Source organism: Rhinoderma darwinii, chromosome 2 (assembly GCF_050947455.1).
Source record: "Rhinoderma darwinii isolate aRhiDar2 chromosome 2, aRhiDar2.hap1, whole genome shotgun sequence".
Lineage (NCBI taxonomy): Eukaryota > Metazoa > Chordata > Amphibia > Anura > Rhinodermatidae > Rhinoderma > Rhinoderma darwinii.
In genome coordinates, this window is record NC_134688.1 from 314,408,156 (window position 1) to 314,426,369 (window position 18,214).

The 18,214-nt window shown below is 43.9% G+C and overlaps 1 protein-coding gene across 1 annotated transcript in view; it reads left to right on the top strand.

Annotated features, from left to right (window-relative positions):
- Positions 1–18,214, top strand: part of TMEM167B (transmembrane protein 167B) — a 52,419-nt gene that overhangs the window by 16,238 nt on the left and 17,967 nt on the right. Inside the window, exon 2 of the mRNA XM_075853541.1 lies at positions 4,946–5,077. Within this exon, the coding sequence (XP_075709656.1) occupies positions 4,946–5,077 (132 nt within the window). The remainder of the gene's footprint in view (positions 1–4,945; positions 5,078–18,214) is intronic.

Consider the following 18,214-nt stretch of genomic DNA (forward strand, 5'->3'; position numbering starts at 1 on the left):
GCAGGTCTGGGGGCCTTCATTCAGCGATCGTGTCGCATTGGGGCAATGGACTGTCGGTGGGGCTCGCCTCCCACTTTCTAACACATTAGGTGCCACGGTCGGTATTGGTCGCATCTAAGTGGTTAAACGGCTGTTGCAGTGACATTTCGCTAAGTATGGAGCGGGCTCAGACCATACTTCCCCTTTCTGGATATGACGTTACCCTAGTGACATGTTGGCAATGGGTTAAGAACTATAATCCTAAAGATTTAGGATAGGGCTACAAGGCGACTGGCCACAACATAGACCGCACAATCTAAAGATCATTTTGTCAAGCAGCATTGTACAGATTAAGCCGAGGACCGTACACCTAGCTTCACTCTACATGTGCAGTGTACTGTTCTCAGCATAATGTGCATTCGCCCGATGCCGCTCCTGGACTGATCTTAGTAACCTGTAAGCTATTTTACTAACTATTGCCTAAATCGTTTAAACCTGGCCATGTTTGGAACTCTAAACCCCAGCTGCATAATGACATGACTTTACTACCTCCCCATGAGAATCCCTCCCTCCCTCCCTTGGGAAGCCCATAAACTAAACAAAATATGTGAATACATGAAATTGATAACCTAAAAAGAATCCCCCCCCCACCCCACCCTTTTTTGGTGTTTCCTAAATGTTATATAAAATTATTAATTAGAAACGGTGTGATATGCCTCAAAACAGGGAAAGCTGCACAGGCCTGGTTTTGAAGGGCACATGGGGCAGTAAAACCTTGTATCCCTCCTTCCATGTTTACTGTAAACCCGACATCTCTTTTTTGGAGTATTTTTTATTCTCAATGGCAGGGACGAGGTGAAGTGGGTGGCGCTCAGTGAGCCTTTGGACGTTCTCTGACTCAAAGGATTCTCCAGGTGCGGGGGAGTAAAACATGAGGTGCTCTATAATATTTTCCTAATATTGTAGGACACTGAGCGTTCCTTGTGTCTTGTAGAGCACATAGCTGTTATACGTAGCCGTCTGGATGAGGTAGATCGCTACCGTTTCTCTACGAGGCCCTAGTCTTAAGTTTTACTAAGTAAGGGTATGACCTGGTCATATAGATCAGCCCCCCCCCCCATGAACTTATTGTAGTCCACAACTCAGACCTGTTTCCTTTTATCAGTGGTAGCTCCCCTCTCTCTTACTGCCACTGTGGTGTCCTCATGCACGATGGTTAGTATGTACACCTCTTTTTTGCCACTCCACTTGACAGCAAGCGACTGGTCACTTTCAAATTAGAGTGACGCACCCCTTGTTATACGCCTTGAAACCAGTTGTTGTGAGAAGCCGGCTCGATTTTTTCCTATTGTCCCACAGGCCCCTGTACTAGCAGCATGGAGGGACTTATACAGGGCAACACTAGTGTAGTAGTTTTCCGTGTACACCTGGTGCCCTTTCTGTTGGAATGGCACCATGAGTCCCCAGACGATTTTCCCCACTAATTCCAATATCATCTGGGCAGTCTGGGGAATTAAGTTGGTGGTCCATGCTCTCCTAAAAAAAAACTAATAAAACCCACAGGTATAGCTCGTTGTCCTCTCACGCACCTTATACAGTTTGTCACCGTATCTGGCTCTTTTGGAGGGGATGTATTGGCAAAACGATAGACGGCCCTTGAAGCTCATAAGAGACTCGTCTACGGATAATTTTTGGCCTGGGGTGTATAAATTATAATTTTTTTTTTAATTGTGTATTTATTTATTTTTTTAAAAGAAAAAAGAAGATATATAACGAGCTGTTAAAAAGGAATATTAGTTGTATGGGGTGTATCAATTTTAAAATTACTCTTTTAGGAGGGAGATAAGGGGCCTCAATTTGTTATCATAGCCTGGGTCACTTCTTGGAGGATTTGGGAATTGCCAGAGAAGTGCATGAAACACATAGTTTCATAGCACGTTTGGGCCCTAACGGCTGCAAAAGCCCAGTAGGACGAGATGAAAGTTGTGTTTTACTAACCCAATGTTTAGGGTAGGGTTGTCACGTTACCAGAATTTGGACTTCGATACCGATACTTTGTGTAGTATTGCGATACTCGATACCAAAACGATACCATGCCAACAATAAAAAAAAAGTTCTTCCATTTTCTGATGTGAGGCACGTGGTGTGATGAATTTTGAACCTCCATGTGCCTCACATTAATAGTAATTAACCCCATCACGTTCCTCACAGTCATAATGAACAACATTGCGTTAATGTGTGAGGTACATCATGGGGTCAATTAGTATTAATGTGAGGCACATGGAGGTTGAAAGTTCATAATACCTTGTGCCTCACATTAATAAGTGAAAGAAAGTGTATTTTATTTTTTAACAGCGTAAACCCCATAAATGACCGTTAAATACCGGCGATCACCGGTTTGGAGACCACAAACGGCAGTCCCCAGTCAGTCCTCCAAGTTCTCAGCTACTTCCGGTAGCTGAGACCAGGTAGCTTTCCCTCTTCCTGGCGGTGCTACTTTATTCCAATGCAGTGCCTTAAAAAGGCTACTGCATCAGATAAGGCCTGTTAATGGCTGCCGTAAAAACACCTATGGGCGGTCAGTAACGTGTTAAAATAAATGACAGAGGAAACGGGAAGAAATATGTAAGAGCTGCTCATACACAGACTGCCAGACATGATGAGATGCTGTAGGTAGAAATCTCTGCTTCTCTGTAAGCCACTACTCGCCTGTTAGATACCTGGACAGTGTTAACTGAAGGCATGGTCACATGCGTGGGTGGTGGATTATATGACTGATGCCATGTTTAACCCCTTAACGACATGCCACGTACGTGTATGTGACAGCCGTTAAGGGGAAGTATGGAGCAGGCTCACGGGCTGAGCTCCTTCCAGAATCTAGTACTCATAACCTGTAATATTATATTTTTCAAGAAAGGCATCAAGGCCCTTCTTGAGCTCGTACAAAGAATCAACCATCACAACATCATGTAGCAGAGAGTTCCATAGTCTCACTGCTCTCACAGTAAACAATCCCCATCTGTGATGGCGGTGAAACCTTTTTGCCTCTAGACGTAGAAAATGTCCCCTTGTCCTGGTTACAGGCCTAGGTGTAAAAGATCATTAGAAAGATCTCTGTACTGTCCAATTTTATATTTGTACATTGTAATTAGATCGCCACTGTCACGTAGGGTGCGTGGACCCATTGGGCCGTACCGCCTTAACGGTATGGCAGCTGGCCAACAGGACACAGGTCAAAGTCTATAGTTCGTATAGGTTTACCTGTGGTAGCTTCAGACAGTAGCAAGGCAGGCTCAGATGGGACTTTGGCAGCAAGCGGACACCAGGTGTGGTGTAACAGGACAAGCATGGTACACAGCACAGCACGACTCCAATTCAATACGGCACTTGACCAGGATAGTACGGGATACAGGTTACAGGAACGGGTAACACTGGGAACTGGAAGACACTAGGAGACCATTTGCAGAGACAAACTAGGGAAACGATAAGGGTATGTTCACACGGCCTATTTACGGATGTAATTCAGGTGTTTTATGCCTCGAATTACGCCTGAAAAGACGGCTCCATTACGTCTGCAAACATCTGCCCATTCATTTCAATGGGTTTTACCATGTACTGTGCAGACGAGGTGTATTTTCACGCGTTGCAGTCAAAAGACGGCGCGTAAAAAGACGCCCGTCTCAAAGAAGTGCATGTCACTTCTTGGGACGTAATTGGAGCAGTTTTTCATTGACTCCATTGAAAAACCGCTCCAATTACGTCCGTAAAAAACGCCGCGAAAAACGCGAGTACATGCAAAAACGTCTGAAATTTAGGAGCTGTTTTCCCCTGAAAACAGCTCCGTAATTTCAGACGTATTTTGCGTTGCCGTGTGAACACACCCTAACAACGCTCAGGCAATGTAGGAAGGGGCTGGGCCCTTCTTATAGTCCAGGGTGCTCATGGGCTAATTTGGCACTTTAACTCAGGTGCGCGCGCTGGCCCTTTAAGAGCGGGCATTATTATTAGTACCATAATTTCTAAACAGACTGTAACCCTTCAAATTAATAGCCCAGTCATAGCTATCATCCAGCCATGTCTCACTAATAAAATAATAATTTTAATAATAAAAAGTACCATGTACCCCAAAAAGCTACCAATGATATCTACGTCTTATCCCGCTAAAAACAAGCCCACATATCACTAAATTGACACAACAACTAAAAAGTTATGACTCTAGGAAAGTTACGATGCAAAAATAAATAATTTTAGTTCAAAAGTGTTTTTATTGTTCAAAAGTAGTAAAACATAAAAATCCTATACATATGTGGTATCATCATAATCATACCAACCCATAGAATAAAGGCAACATGCTATTTACGCCGCATGATGAACGATGTCAATTTAAAACTCATAGATCGATGGAGGAATTGAGTTAATAAAAAAATTATATGTATCACAAATTGGTGCCATTAAAAAAATACAAATAATTCAGCAAAAAAAAAGTCCTCATACAGCTATGTCGACGGAAAAATAAAAAACGTACAACTCTTTAAATGCGACAATGGAAAAAAAAATTGCTTGGTCATTAGTCTAAAATAGGCTGCTCACTATGGGGTTAAGTATGTCCTAACAGGAAATATATTATGCTTTGTGGTCCTTCAAAAGACCTTGGGCTGTCTGCCCATATGTGTAATCGGCTCTGATCGGGTTATGTCTGTATGCCATGTTCAACTTTAAATGCTGCATACCAGCTATTTAACAGTGTAGGTCTGAGGAATAGTGGGGTGCTGTTGTATATAACACTCTTTGAGCACTCCTGCCCATGACTACTATTCTTGGCAAGGAAATGTCTGTTTGTTGTCCTCTATAGGCATTAAAGGGGGTTAAAGTGGTTCTGGGGTGGAGCTTCACTGTTTAAATTAAGATGTTAGTGTGGTATGTTTTGGAACTTTCATTTATCATTTAACGTTTTTCTGCCTCTTAGCTTATACCTTGGATGGACTTCTGGTCTTTGCTCTGCTTTTTGTCTGTACCTGCGCTTATTTCCGAAAGGTGCCGCGTTTGCGTTCTTGGCTCTTGTCTGAGAAGAAAGGAGTATGGGGTGTTTTCTATAAGGGTAAGTGTGTAGGTTTTAATTCTTTAATAAAATTCTTATCTCCTTTCAAAGGTTGTCCTAGAATTGGCAATTGACAATTATAACCTTTTTACAGTATAGGTGATGTGTCTGATCGCTGGGACCCACGACAATCGTGAGAGCGAGGCCCTGAACCTTCTGTTCATCTTAACTTCACCCCCAGCAGTGATGAGAAGCTTAAATGGAGTGGTGGTCGAATATGCGACCCGCTGCTCTTTTTAAAGTCTATAGGACTTTCCGTCAGTCCCATAGACTATGAAAGTACCGTCAGCGTGCATGCTCCACTGCTGCTCCACTCAAACTTCTCACTGGGGGTTGCGACCTCCGTTCTGATGATCAGTGGGGGCCCCAGCAAACAGACCCTGATCACCTATACTGTGGAGAGGTGATAACTGTCAATTATTGGAATACGCCTTTAAAAAAAAGTTATCCAAGATTTCAAAATTGAAGCCCTATCCTTCGGATATGCCATCAATAGTACATCGGTGAGGGTCCGACTCTCATGTGCCAGTACGAACAGCATGAAGCACAATGAACTTAATGAAGAGCACCGCAACCCCTTGAATCAGCTGATCGGCGGGGGTTAGAAGAGTCGGACCTCCACTGATCTAATATTGATGGCTTATCCTAAGGATAGAAATTTTTTTAGGTAAGTACACGGCACTCTGTTAATTGGGTGCACAGGTAGTATTCCACTCCGTTTTATGCAATAAAAGTAAAGCCTGGCACTCAGTTTTTTGCCAATGCAATCACGATTTATTTTTAAACAATCCACAGTTATATAACGTTTCGGTCAAAATATAACATTCTTCAGATAGTCTGTTGAGAACAAACAATATAATTCAATATCCTATCATCTTAGTACATGACCGTTTATAGCACAATTAACCCCTTGAGTACCCAGCTCATTTTGGCCTTGAGGACCAGACCCATTTTTTCAAATCTGACATGTCACTTTATGTGGTAATAACTCTGAAATGCTTTTACCTATCCAATTGATTCTGAGATTGTTTTCTCGTAACATATTGTACTTTATGTTAGTGAAAACATTTGGTCGATAAATTAATTGCTTATTTGTGAAAAACACGAAAATTTGAAGAAATTTGGATTTTTCCAATTTTAAATGTATCTGCTTGTAAAACAGATAGTAATACCACAAAACATAGTTACTAATTAACATTTCCCATATGTGTACTTTATGTTTGCATCGTTTTTTGAACATCCTTTTATTTTTCTAGGACGTTACAAGGCTTAGAACTTTAGCAGCAATTTCTCATATTTTTAAGAAAATTTCAAAAAGCTATTTTTTTCAGGGACGAGTTCAGTTCTGAAGTGGTTTTGAGGGCCCTATATATTAGAAACCCCCATAAAACACCCCATTTTGAAAATGGCACCCCTCAAAGTATCCAAAACAGCATTCAGAAAGTGTTTCAACCCTTTAGGCGTTTTACAGGAATTGAAGGAAAGTAGGTGACATTTTCAAATTTAATTTTTTTTTTTTTTTACAAAATTCATATGTAATACATTTTTTTCTGTACCACAGAAGGTTTTACCTGAGAAAAGCATCTAAATTTTTATTGCCCAGGTTCTGCAGTTTTTAGAAATATCCCACATGTGGCCCTAGTGTGCTAATGGACTGAAACACAGGCCTCAGAAGCAAAGGAGCACCTCGTGGATTTTAGGGCCTCCTTTTTTCAGAATATATTTTAGGCACCATGTCAGGTTTGAAGAGGTCTTGTGGTGCCAAAACAGTGGAATACCCCTAAAGTGACCCATTTTTCAAACGACGCCCCTCAGGGAATTTATCTAGGGGTATAGTTAGCATTTTGACCCCACAGGTATTTTGCTATATTTATTGGAGTTAGTCTCTGAAAATGAAAATCTACTTTTTTTTCTGGAAGAACTTAAAGATTTCTAATTTTTGCAAGAAATAAAAGAGAAAAAGCACCCCAACATTTGTAAAGCAATTTCTCCTGATTACGGAAATACCCCATATGTGGTAATAAACTGCTGTTTGGACCCAACAGCAGGGCTCAGAAGGGAAGGAGCGCCATTTGAATTTTGGAGCTCTGATTTTATTGGAATGATTTTCGGTGCCGTGTCACGTTTGCAACGCCCTGGAGGGACCTAAACAGTGGAATCCCCCCAAAAGTGACCCCATTTTGGAAACTATACCCCTCAAGGAATTTTTCTAGTGGTATAGTTAGCATTTTGACCCCACAGGTTTTTTGCTGAATTTATTGGAATTAGTCTGTGAAGATGAAAAGAGACTTTTTTTTGGGGAAAAAAAAAAACAGAATTTTCTAATTTTTATAAGGAATAAAGGAGAAAAAGCACCTCAACATTTGTAAAGCAATTTCTCCTGATTACGGTAATACCCCATATGTGGTAATAAACTGCTGTTTGGACCCAAGGCAGGGCTCAGAAGGGACGGAGCACCATTTGGATTTTGCAATGCGGATATTGCTGAATTGGTTTCTGGGGGCCATGTCACATTTGCAGTCCCTGAAGTACCAGTACAGTAGAAATTCCCCAGGTGTGATACCAATTTGGAGACTATACCCCTTAAAGAATTAAGTTAGAGGTGTAGTGGGCATTGTGAGCCCTCAGGTGTTTTATAGATTTTATTAGAATTGGTCTGTGAAAATGAATTTTTTTTTTTCCCAATAACCTGTAGATTTAGCTCATAATTTTTCATTTCCACAAGGAATACAGGAGAAAAGACACCCCAAAATGTGTTACACAATTTCTCCTGAGTAGGGAAATACCCCATATGTGGTTGTAAACGGCTATTTGGACATACGGTAAGGGTCTAAACGGAAAAAGTGCAATTTCGTTTTTGGAGTGGAGATTTTACAAAATTAGTTTTTGACGCCATGTTGCATTGCGCTGAGGTACCAGTACAGTGAAAACTCCCGAGAAGTGACCCCATTTAGGAAGCTACACCCCTCAAGGAATTCATCTAGAAGTGTAGTGAGATATGCTCTATTTCAATGCCCAATGTGTTGGGCCCAGCTTGTACCACTGGAGACATATGCCCCATAAATTCTTAAGCGGTTCTCCAGAGTGCGGTAGTACCCCATATGTGGTCATAAACTGCTGTTTGGGCACACTGCCAGGCCCAGAAGGACCGCCATTTGGCTTTTGGAGCGCAGATTTTGCTTGGTAGTAGTTTTGTTGAGTGTTTTACTGGTGTTTCAGTTTATAATGTGGGGGCATATGTAAGCTGGGCGGAGTTCATGAGGGTATATGTAAGCTAGGCGGAGTTCATCAGGGTATATGTAAGCTGGGCGGAGTTCATCAGGGTATATGTAAGCTGTGCGGAGTACATCAGGGTATATGTAAGCTGTGCGGAGTACATCAGGGTATATGTAAGCTGGGCGGAGTGCAACAGGTCATAGATGATGTAATAATGGGGAGAATGAATAATAAAATTAATTATCCATGGATAGTGACGTCCGCTTTGAACCAATCCTTTATGCACAGGCCGGATTTTTGGGCGCAGGAGTCGCACTTCTATAGAGTGTCTGTGGTATTGTACAAAACATCTGCACTCCAGCATTGCCTAAGCTTTGACTTCTTCACTAGCCCCATATGTAGCACAGACCCCAAAATGTCATAGTTTCCGCTGCATTTACAGGGTCTACTAGTGGGGGCTGCAAATGATGACGTGGAGTTTTAGGTGAAGAACTGCTGCACATATAAATTAGTCTGGGCCGTCGTTTTGCATTATTGCGTTCGAAGAGTCATAACTTTTTATTTTTCCGTTGACGAGCTGTGAGTGCGCTTGATTTTCATGGGACGAGCTGTAGATTTTATTAGTATCATTTTGGGGTACATGCGATAATTTGATCAGTTTTTTATTCCATTTTTTTGTGAGGTGTGGAGACCAAAAAACAGATTCTTTCATTGTTTTTTTTTTTATTTTTTACCGGCGTTCTCTGTGCAGTATATACAGCATGTTTACGTTATTCTGCGGTTCGATACGATTATGGCAATACCAAATTTATATAGTTTTTATATGTTTTACTACTTTTACAAAATAAAAACACTTTTTTCTAAATAAAATGTTTTAGCGTCACCATGTCCTGAGAGCCATACCTCTTTTCTTTTTTTTGTCGACGGAGCTTTGTGAGAGCTTGTTTTTTTGCGTGACACACTAGTTTTTATTGGTACCATGTTTGACTACGCGCGACTTTTTGGTCACTTTTTATTCCATTTTTTGGAAACAACGTGACCAAAAAAGGAAATTCTGCCATTGTTTTTTATTGTATTTTTTTATGGTGTTCACCATGCGGGATAAATAATATATATTTTTAGGTCAGGCCGATACGAACGCGGCAATACCTATTGTCACGACTGGTTCGTGGACCCACTGCGCCGTACCGTCTTGGCGGTAAGGCAGCTGGCCAACAGGACGCAGGTAAATGTTTATAGTTCGTATAGGGTACCTGTGGCAGCTCAGATAGTAGCGAGGCAGGAACTTGGCAGCAGGTGGACGTCAGGTGTGGAGAGGCAGGTCAGGCATAGAATACAGTACAGCACGGCTACAGCAAGCACGACACTGGATACAGGAACAGGAAACCACTGGGAGCTGGAAACACTAGGGGGCCATTTGCAAGACAAACTAGGGATACAACAACAAGGCTCAGGCGTGGGAGGATGGGGCTGGGACCTTCTTATAGCCCAGGGTGCTCTGGAGCAATTAGCTCAAATCACCAACATGCTTCTTAAGTCTGGACTGAGCTCGTGAGCGCACCCTGGTGGTCATAGTGGAGCAGGACGGCCGTATGTGCAGACATCTCTTGAGAGAAGGGCGTCGATTATGTCTAGTTTTTTTTTTTTCATTTTTTTCTAATTATAAAGGACTTGATCAGGGAAATAGGGCGATTATTGTTTTTAATACGTAAAACTTTTATTTATTTATCTAAAACGTTGTTTTTTTTTTCACTTTTTATTTTTCACTTATTAGGAGACTGGAAGATCTGATCTTCTGATCCCCTGTACAATACACTGCACTATTTCTGCATGTACTTGTGTATTGTAACTGTCACTTTACAACTGACAGTTGAGCCTATTACATCCTGCCTTGGGCAGGACCTAATAGGTTCCCGTACCTGGCAACCAGGAAGCTGTTGCTAGGCTTCCTGGTTGCCATTGCAACCATCAGAACCCCGCGATTTTTTGCGGGGGGGGGCAATGGGGTGCAGAGGGAGCCCCCTCCCTCTGTATCAATCACTTAAATGCCGCTGTCGCTATGGACAGCGGCATTTAAGGGGTTAAACTACAGCGATCAGAGAGAACAGTGATCGCTGTTGTTGCAGTGGGATGCCGGCTGTATATTACAGCCGACACCCGATGAAGATGGAGCGCGCACAGCTCCTGTGCCCACTTCATCCTCAGGCCGTTACTATACGCCCATTTTCGGGAAGGGTTAATAAAAATAGTGTTTTTTTGTTTTTTTTACATAGCTTTCTCTGATCTCCTCATGGATCTCACAGAAATGAGGAGACCAGAGAAAGTGACAGGAGCTCTCTCCTGTAGACGACGTCACAGACGGCTGTGATTGGTCAGTCTCTGGGTGCATGTGAGGAGGAGGAGGGTCTTACTTTGCTCCCTGTAGCAGTCGGAATCCCCAATCCCCGGCCGGGGATTGGGGATTCCGCTACAGGAGAAGTGAGTGACTACACTGTCCATATATGGACACAGCTACGTCACTCACTTCTGAAGCGGAATCCCCGACCCCGTGGCCGGGGATTCCGCTACAGGAGAAGTGAGTGACTACACTGTCCATATATGGACACAGCGACGTCACTCACTTCTGAAGCGGAATCCCCGGCCCTATGGCCGGGAATTCCGCTGCAGGAGAAGTGAGTGACTACACTGTCCATATATGGACACAGTGACGCCAGTCACTTCTGAAGTGGAATTCCCGACCTGTGGCAGGGAATTCCTCTTCAAGAGAAGTCCGTGACTACACTGTCCATATATGGACATTGAAGTCTGTGACTTCTCCTGGAAGGGGGGGGGGGATGGATGCAACCTACAGGGGGCTGTGTGGCATTACCTACAGGGGAGTTGGTGGCATTACCTGCAGAGGACTGGGTGGCATTACATACAGGGGGCTGGGTGTCATTACCTGCAGAGGGCTGGGTGGCATTACCTGCAGAGGGCTGGGTGGCATTACCTGCAGGGGGCTGGGTGGCATTACCTGCAGAGGGCTGGGTGGCATTACCTGCAGAGGGCTGGGTGGCATTACCTGCAGGGGGCTGGGTGGCATTACCTGCAGGGGGCTGGGTGGCATTACCTGCAGGGGGCTGGGTGGCATTACCTGCAGGGGGCTGGGTGGCATTACCTGCAGGGGGCTGGGTGGCATTACCTGCAGGGGGCTGGGTGGCATTACCTGCAGGGGGCTGGGTGGCATTACCTGCAGGGGGCTGGGTGGCATTACCTGCAGGGGGCTGGGAGGCATTACCTACAAGGAGGGCTGGGTGGCATTACCTGCAGGGGGCTGTGTGCGGATGAATTTCATTTCAATTTGTTGCCAATTTTAAAATGGACAGGGAAAAAATCGGATGCAAAACGGGTCAAAATCGGCCGTTAAAAACGGCAACTCGGAACGGATGCAAACCGGCCGGGAAAAACGGCCGGTTTTATCAGCCGACACTGAATGAGGCCTAAGGCCTCATTCACACGACAGGGTCCGAGTGTCGGCCGGGAAAATTGGCCGGTTTGCATCCGGTTTGCATCCGTTCCGATTCCGTTCCGGGCCGAGTTGCATCCGTTTTTTTCCCTGTCCGTTTTAAAATCGGATGAATTTCATTTAAATTTGTTGCCACACACAGCCCTTTGTAGATAATGCCACAGCCCCCCTGGTAGGTAATGCCACCCAGCCCCCTGTAGGTGATGCTACCCAGCCCCCTGTAGGTGATACCACACAGCCCCCTGTAGGTGATGCCACACAGCCCCCTGTAGGTGATGCCACACAGCCCCCTGTAGGTGATGCCACACAGCCCCCTGTAGGTGATGCCACACAGCCCCCTGTAGGTGATGCCACACAGCCCCCTGTAGGTGATGCCACACAGCCCCCTGTAGGTGATGCCACACAGCCCCCTGTAGGTGATGCCACACAGCCCCCTGTAGGCGATGCCACCCTGCCCCCTGTAGGCGATGCCACCCTGCCCCCTGTAGGCGATGCCACCCTGCCCCCTGTAGGCGATGCCACCCTGCCCCCTGTAGGCGATGCCACCCTGCCCTCTGTAGGAATACCACCCTGTCCCCTGTAGGTAATGCCACCCAGCTCCCTGTAGGTGATGCCACCCTGCCCCCTGTAGGCGATGCCACCCAGCCCCCTGTAGGCGATGCCACCCAGCCCTCTGTAGGCGATGCCACACTGCCCCCTGTAGGCGATGCCACACTGCCCCCTGTAGGCGATGCCACACAGCCCCCTGCAGGCGATGCCACACAGCCCCCTGCAGGCGATGCCACCCTGCCCCCTGAAGGCGATGCCACCCTGCCCCCTGTAGGTGATGCCACCCAGCCCCCTGTAGGTGATGCCACCAAGTCCCCTGTAGGTGATGCTACCAAGTCCCCTGTAGGTGATGCCACACAGCCCCCTGTAGGTTGCACCCACCCCCCCCCCCCTTCCAGGAGAAGTCACTGACTTCAATGTCCATATATGGACAGTGTAGTCACTCACTTCTCCTGTAGCGGAATACCCGGCCATAGAGTCGGGGATTCCGCTGCAGAAGTGAGTGACATCGCTGTGTCCATATATGGACGGTGTAGTCACTGACTACTCCTGTAGCGGAATCCCCGGCCATAGAGTCGGGGATTCCGCTGCAGAAGTGAGTGACTTCGCTGTGTCCATATATGGACAGTGTAGTCACGCACTTCTCCTGTAGCGGCATCCCCGGCCATAGAGTCGGGGATTCCGCTGCAGAAGTGAGTGACTTTGCTGTGTCCATATATGGAGGAGAGAGAGTGCGCGAGCGACGGTAGACCCGGCCATCACTCGGGACACATTCCGGTGATGGCCGTGTATTACCCGGCCCCGAAAATAGGGCATGTCCCATTTTTTGACGGCTGGTTTTCCCGGCCGTCAAAAAATCGGTTGTGTGAATAGCCCCATTAGGGGTCTATTATCCCTAATGCAGCCGGGTGCTGGCCGATTTATGAACGGCCGGCACCTGGCCGGGAAACCCTGTCATGTGAATCCCGCCTTAGAGAGAAACTGCGTCATCTTGTTACAAAAAATAGTTAATAAAATAATGCTAGTCTTTTTTTTTTTTTCTTTTACTCCGTGTGCTCAAAAAGGGAAGGGAGGGGGTTGAATGTATTGTAATCAAGTTCTGAATGTTATTAAAATCAAAATAAACTTTAGAAAAAAAAAAAAAGTGTTGCTTTCACCTGATGATCAGTGCTGCAAGGACGGAGTTCATTAACCGCTCCGTAAAAGAAAAAGTTTGCAGCTCTGTCCTATGTGCACCCCCTAAATCTGTTGTTCAGTATACCTGGTCTCTTCTATGTGCACTTCTCCTCTGTATGCAGCGCCCGCAAGCTGGTGTTCAGTAGTCTCGTATGCACCACAGATGGATCATCTATGGAGCGTAGGTCAGGAACAAAGGTCACACTGAAATGTAAGGTTAATTATTTGATGAATTGATTTATGTCACACACATGGTAACAGTTTGCCATGTATGACCTTCACGTTGCAGGGCACACAGTTTTTTTTTGTTTTTTTTTTATCGGCACGCCACACAAAAAAGGTTGCCTACCCCTGCTCAAGACGTAGAGAATTGTTATGGTTACAGTCATTGGTATAACTAGATCAGGGGTCTCAAACTCGACTGGGTAAGTGGAAAAAATGGGAAGTTGACAGGCAGCATTACTTTCAAATTTGATACAATACAAAATTATTGTTAATCAATTAGTTATTTGAACTACTATAACACTATATTACTATAATACTGCATTACTATAATACCGCTAGGTTTAAAATTTGAGATATTTCTCCACGTGCTTATATCAACTATCCAGCTTTCAAGTTTAAGTGTCGCTAAATGCAGTCCGGCGGCTCAGTTAGCAGTGTTTGGCAGACACACATGTCAAGATTGGGCAGCCCCTTTTTAGATAGTGCCACAGTGCCCTCTGTGGATGCTGCCGCAGTGCCCTCTGTGGATGCTGCCGCAGTGCCCTCTGTGGATGCTGCCGCAGTGCCTTCAGATCTCTGAATTGAACTCTGATATATTTATACATTGTTATTAGGTCATCCCTCAGCCTTTTTTATTTTTTTCAACCGAAATAATCAAAATTTTGATATTTTTGGATACTGCAGTACACCTACAACATTTATTACTTTTGTTGCCCGCCTTTGAACCTACTGAAGCTCCACTATGTCTTGCTTGTACACTGCACCCCAAAACTGCACAAAATATTATATATGCGGTAGGGATGTCACGATACCAGAATTTGGACTTACGATACAAACGATACTTTGCCAAAAGTAATAAAAAAAAAATTCTGATGTGAGGCGCAAGGTGTGATGAATTTTGAATGTGCATCACATTAATAGTAATTAACCCCATCATGTTTCTCAGTCATAATGGGTTATTGTGTAAGGTACATGATGGGGTTAATTACTATTAATGTGAGACACGTGGAAGTTAAATTCATCACACCTCGTGCCCCACAATAAGTGATAGAAAGCAGTTTTTGTTTTATTTTTTGACAGCATACACATCATAAATGACGCAAAAAAATTGTTGTGCAGGTTGTTATTGAGACTTATTTTAATGTTTATTGTAAAAAAGGTGTATGTGTATTTTTAAAAAAAAAAAATTAATATTACTTTGTTTTACTTTATTTTTAAACTTTAATGTACTGGCATATATCTATATGCCAGTACATTAGCTTGTGTATGAATAGTACACAGGCAGTTGTTAGGACATACCTAAGTATGCCCTAAAAGGAAATATGGTCAGCTTTAATGGACCCTAGGCTGGCTGCCCATATATGGTATGTCCCTCAATCGCATCACAGGGATTCCTGTAATGCGATCCAAGGGGCATCCCCCCTTCTAATTTTCCCCTGAATGCTGCAGTCCGCTTTGATCACAGCATTCAGGGGAATAACGGCAGAGATAAGAGGTTTCTCTCATCTCCGTCGTTCTAGAGCGGGGCTGCGGCTGTGTAATACAGTCATTGCCCCGCTCCTGACATTAAGTGCGCGCGGTCAGCATGAGGTGATGCGGCCGGCGCTGCACTAATGAGCGGCGGTTCAGGCACTGAAGACAGAACATGGGGGTGTTTTGCAGTGCGCCCGCCATGTTCGGTTTTCATTGCCGCCGCACATTAGTGCAGCGCTGGCCGCATTGCATCATCCTGACGGCGCGCACACTTGTCAGGACTCCGGAGCGGGGCAATGGCTGTATTACACAGTCGCAGCTCTGCTCTCATACATTCATGTATTACTATACTAAGCTGTGCGCCGCACAGCTTCGTATCGAAATACATGAAATAACGGTATTGAACCGTTTGGGGTGCACGGTATCGAAACATATCGAATATGCGGTCTGACTAGTGATTTGTTCACATCATGTGCATTTATACCTCTTTTGATGCATTCCATAATCTTATTTGCCTTGGCAGAAGCTGCCTGACACTGGTTGCGACAGGTAACCCCTTACAGACATTTGACGTATTTGTACGTCATAGTCCGTAAGGGAGAGTGGAGTATGGACGGGGCTCATAGACTGAGGTTGCTTAAGTTGAGTACCCAGCTCATTTTGGCCTTGAGGACCAGACCCATTTTTTCAAATCTGACATGTATCACTTTATGTGGTAATAACTCCGGAATGCTTTTACCTATCCAATTGATTCTGAGATTGTTTTCTCGTGACATATTGTACTTTAGTTTAGTGCAAAAATTTGGTCGATAAATTCATTGCTTATTTGTGAAAAACACCAACATTTAGCGAAAATATGAAGAAATTATGATTTTTCCCATTTTAAATGTATCTGCTTGTAAAACAGATGGTAATACCACACAAAATAGTTACCAATTAACATCTCCCATATGTCTACTTTATGTTTGCATCGTTTTTTGAACATTCTTTTATTTTTCTATGACCTCACAAGGCTTAGAACTTTAGCAGCAATTTCTCATATTTTTAAGAAAATTTCAAAAAGCGATTTTTTTCAGGGACGAGTTCAGTTCTGAAGTGGTTTTGAGTGCCCTATATATTAGAAACCCCCATAAAACACCCCATTTTGAAAACTGCACCCCTCAAAGTATCCAAAACAGCATTCAGAAAGTGTTTCAACTCTTTAGGCGTTTTACAGGAATTGAAGGAAAGTAGAGCTGAAATTTTCAAATTTCATTTTTTTTTACAAAATTCATATGTAATACATTTTCTTCTGTACCACAGAAGGTTTTACCTGAGAAACGCAACTCAATATTTATTGCCCAGATTCTGCAGTTTTTAGAAATATCCCACATGTGGCCCTAGTGTGATAATGGACTGAAACACAGGCCTCAGAAGCAAAGGAGCACCTCTTGGATTTTGGGGCCTCCTTTTTTCAGAATATATTTTAGGCACCATGTCAGGTTTGAAGAGGTCTTGTGCCAAAACAGTGGAAACCCCCAAAAGTGACCCCCATTTTTTAAACTATACCCCTCAGGGAATTTATCTAGGGGTATAGTTAGCATTTTGACCCCACAGGTATTTTGCTATATTTTCTGGAGTTAGTCTGTGAAAATGAAAATCTAATTTTTTTCTGGAAAAACGTAAAAATTTCTAATTTTTGCAAGAAATAAAGGAGAGAAAGCACCCCAACATTTGTAAAGCAATTTCTCGCGATTACGGAAATACCCCATATGTGGTAATAAACTGCTGTTTGGACCCACAGCAGGGCTCAGAAGGGAGGGAGCGCCATTTGGATTTTGGAGCTCTGATTTTACTGGAATGGTTTTCAGTGCCGTGTCACGTTTGCAACGCCCTGGAGGGACCTAAACAGTGGAATCCCCCCAAAAGTGACCCCATTTTGGAAACTATACCCCTCAAGGAATTTTTCTAGTGGTATAGTTATCATTTTGACCCCACAGGTTTTTTGCTGAATTTATTGGAATTAGTCTGTGAAGATGAAAAGAGACTTTTTTTTTGGAAAAAACACAGAATTTTCTAATTTTTATAAGGAATAAAGGAGAAAAAGCACCTCAACATTTGTAAAGCAATTTCTCCTGATTACGGAAATACCCCATTATGTGGTAATAAACTGCTGTTTGGACCCATGGCAGGTCTCAGAAGGGACGGAGCACCATTTGGATTTTGCAGCTCAGATTTTGCTGAATTGGTTTCTGGGGGCCATGTCGCATTTGCAGAGCCCCTGAAGTACCAGTACAGTAGAAATTCCCCAGATGTGATCCCAATTTGGAGACTATACACCTGAAAGAATTAAATTAGGTGTAGTGAGCATTTTGAGCCCTCAGGTGTTTTATAGATTTTATTAGAATTGGTCCGTGAAATATAACCTGTAGCTTTAGCTCAGAATTTTTCATTTCCACAAGGAATACAGGAGAAAAGACACCCCAAAATGTGTTACACAATTTCTCCTGATTACGGAAATACCCCATATGTGGTTGTAAACGGCTATTTGGACATACGGCAAGGGTCTAAACGGAAAAAGTGAAATTTCGTTTTTGGAGTGGAGATTTTACAAAATTTGTTTTTGACGCCAATGTTGCATTGCGCTGAGGTACGAGTACAGTGAAAACCCTCGAGAAGTGACCCCATTTAGGAAACTACACCCCTCAAGGAATTCATCTAGAAGTGTAGTGAGCATTTTGACCCCCAAAGGTTTTGCAGAAATTAGTGCACAGTGGATGTTGCAGATTGAAAATTGACATTTTCCACATATATGCTATTTCAGTGCCCAATGCGTTGGGCCCAGCTTGTACCACTGGAGACATACGCCCCATAAATTGTTAAGCGGTTCTCCAGAGTACGGTAATACCCCATATGTGGTCATAAACCGCTGTTTGGGCACACTGCCAGGCCCAGAAGGAGCGCCATTTGGCTTTTGGAGCGCAGATTTTGCTTGGTAGTAGTTTTGTTTAGTG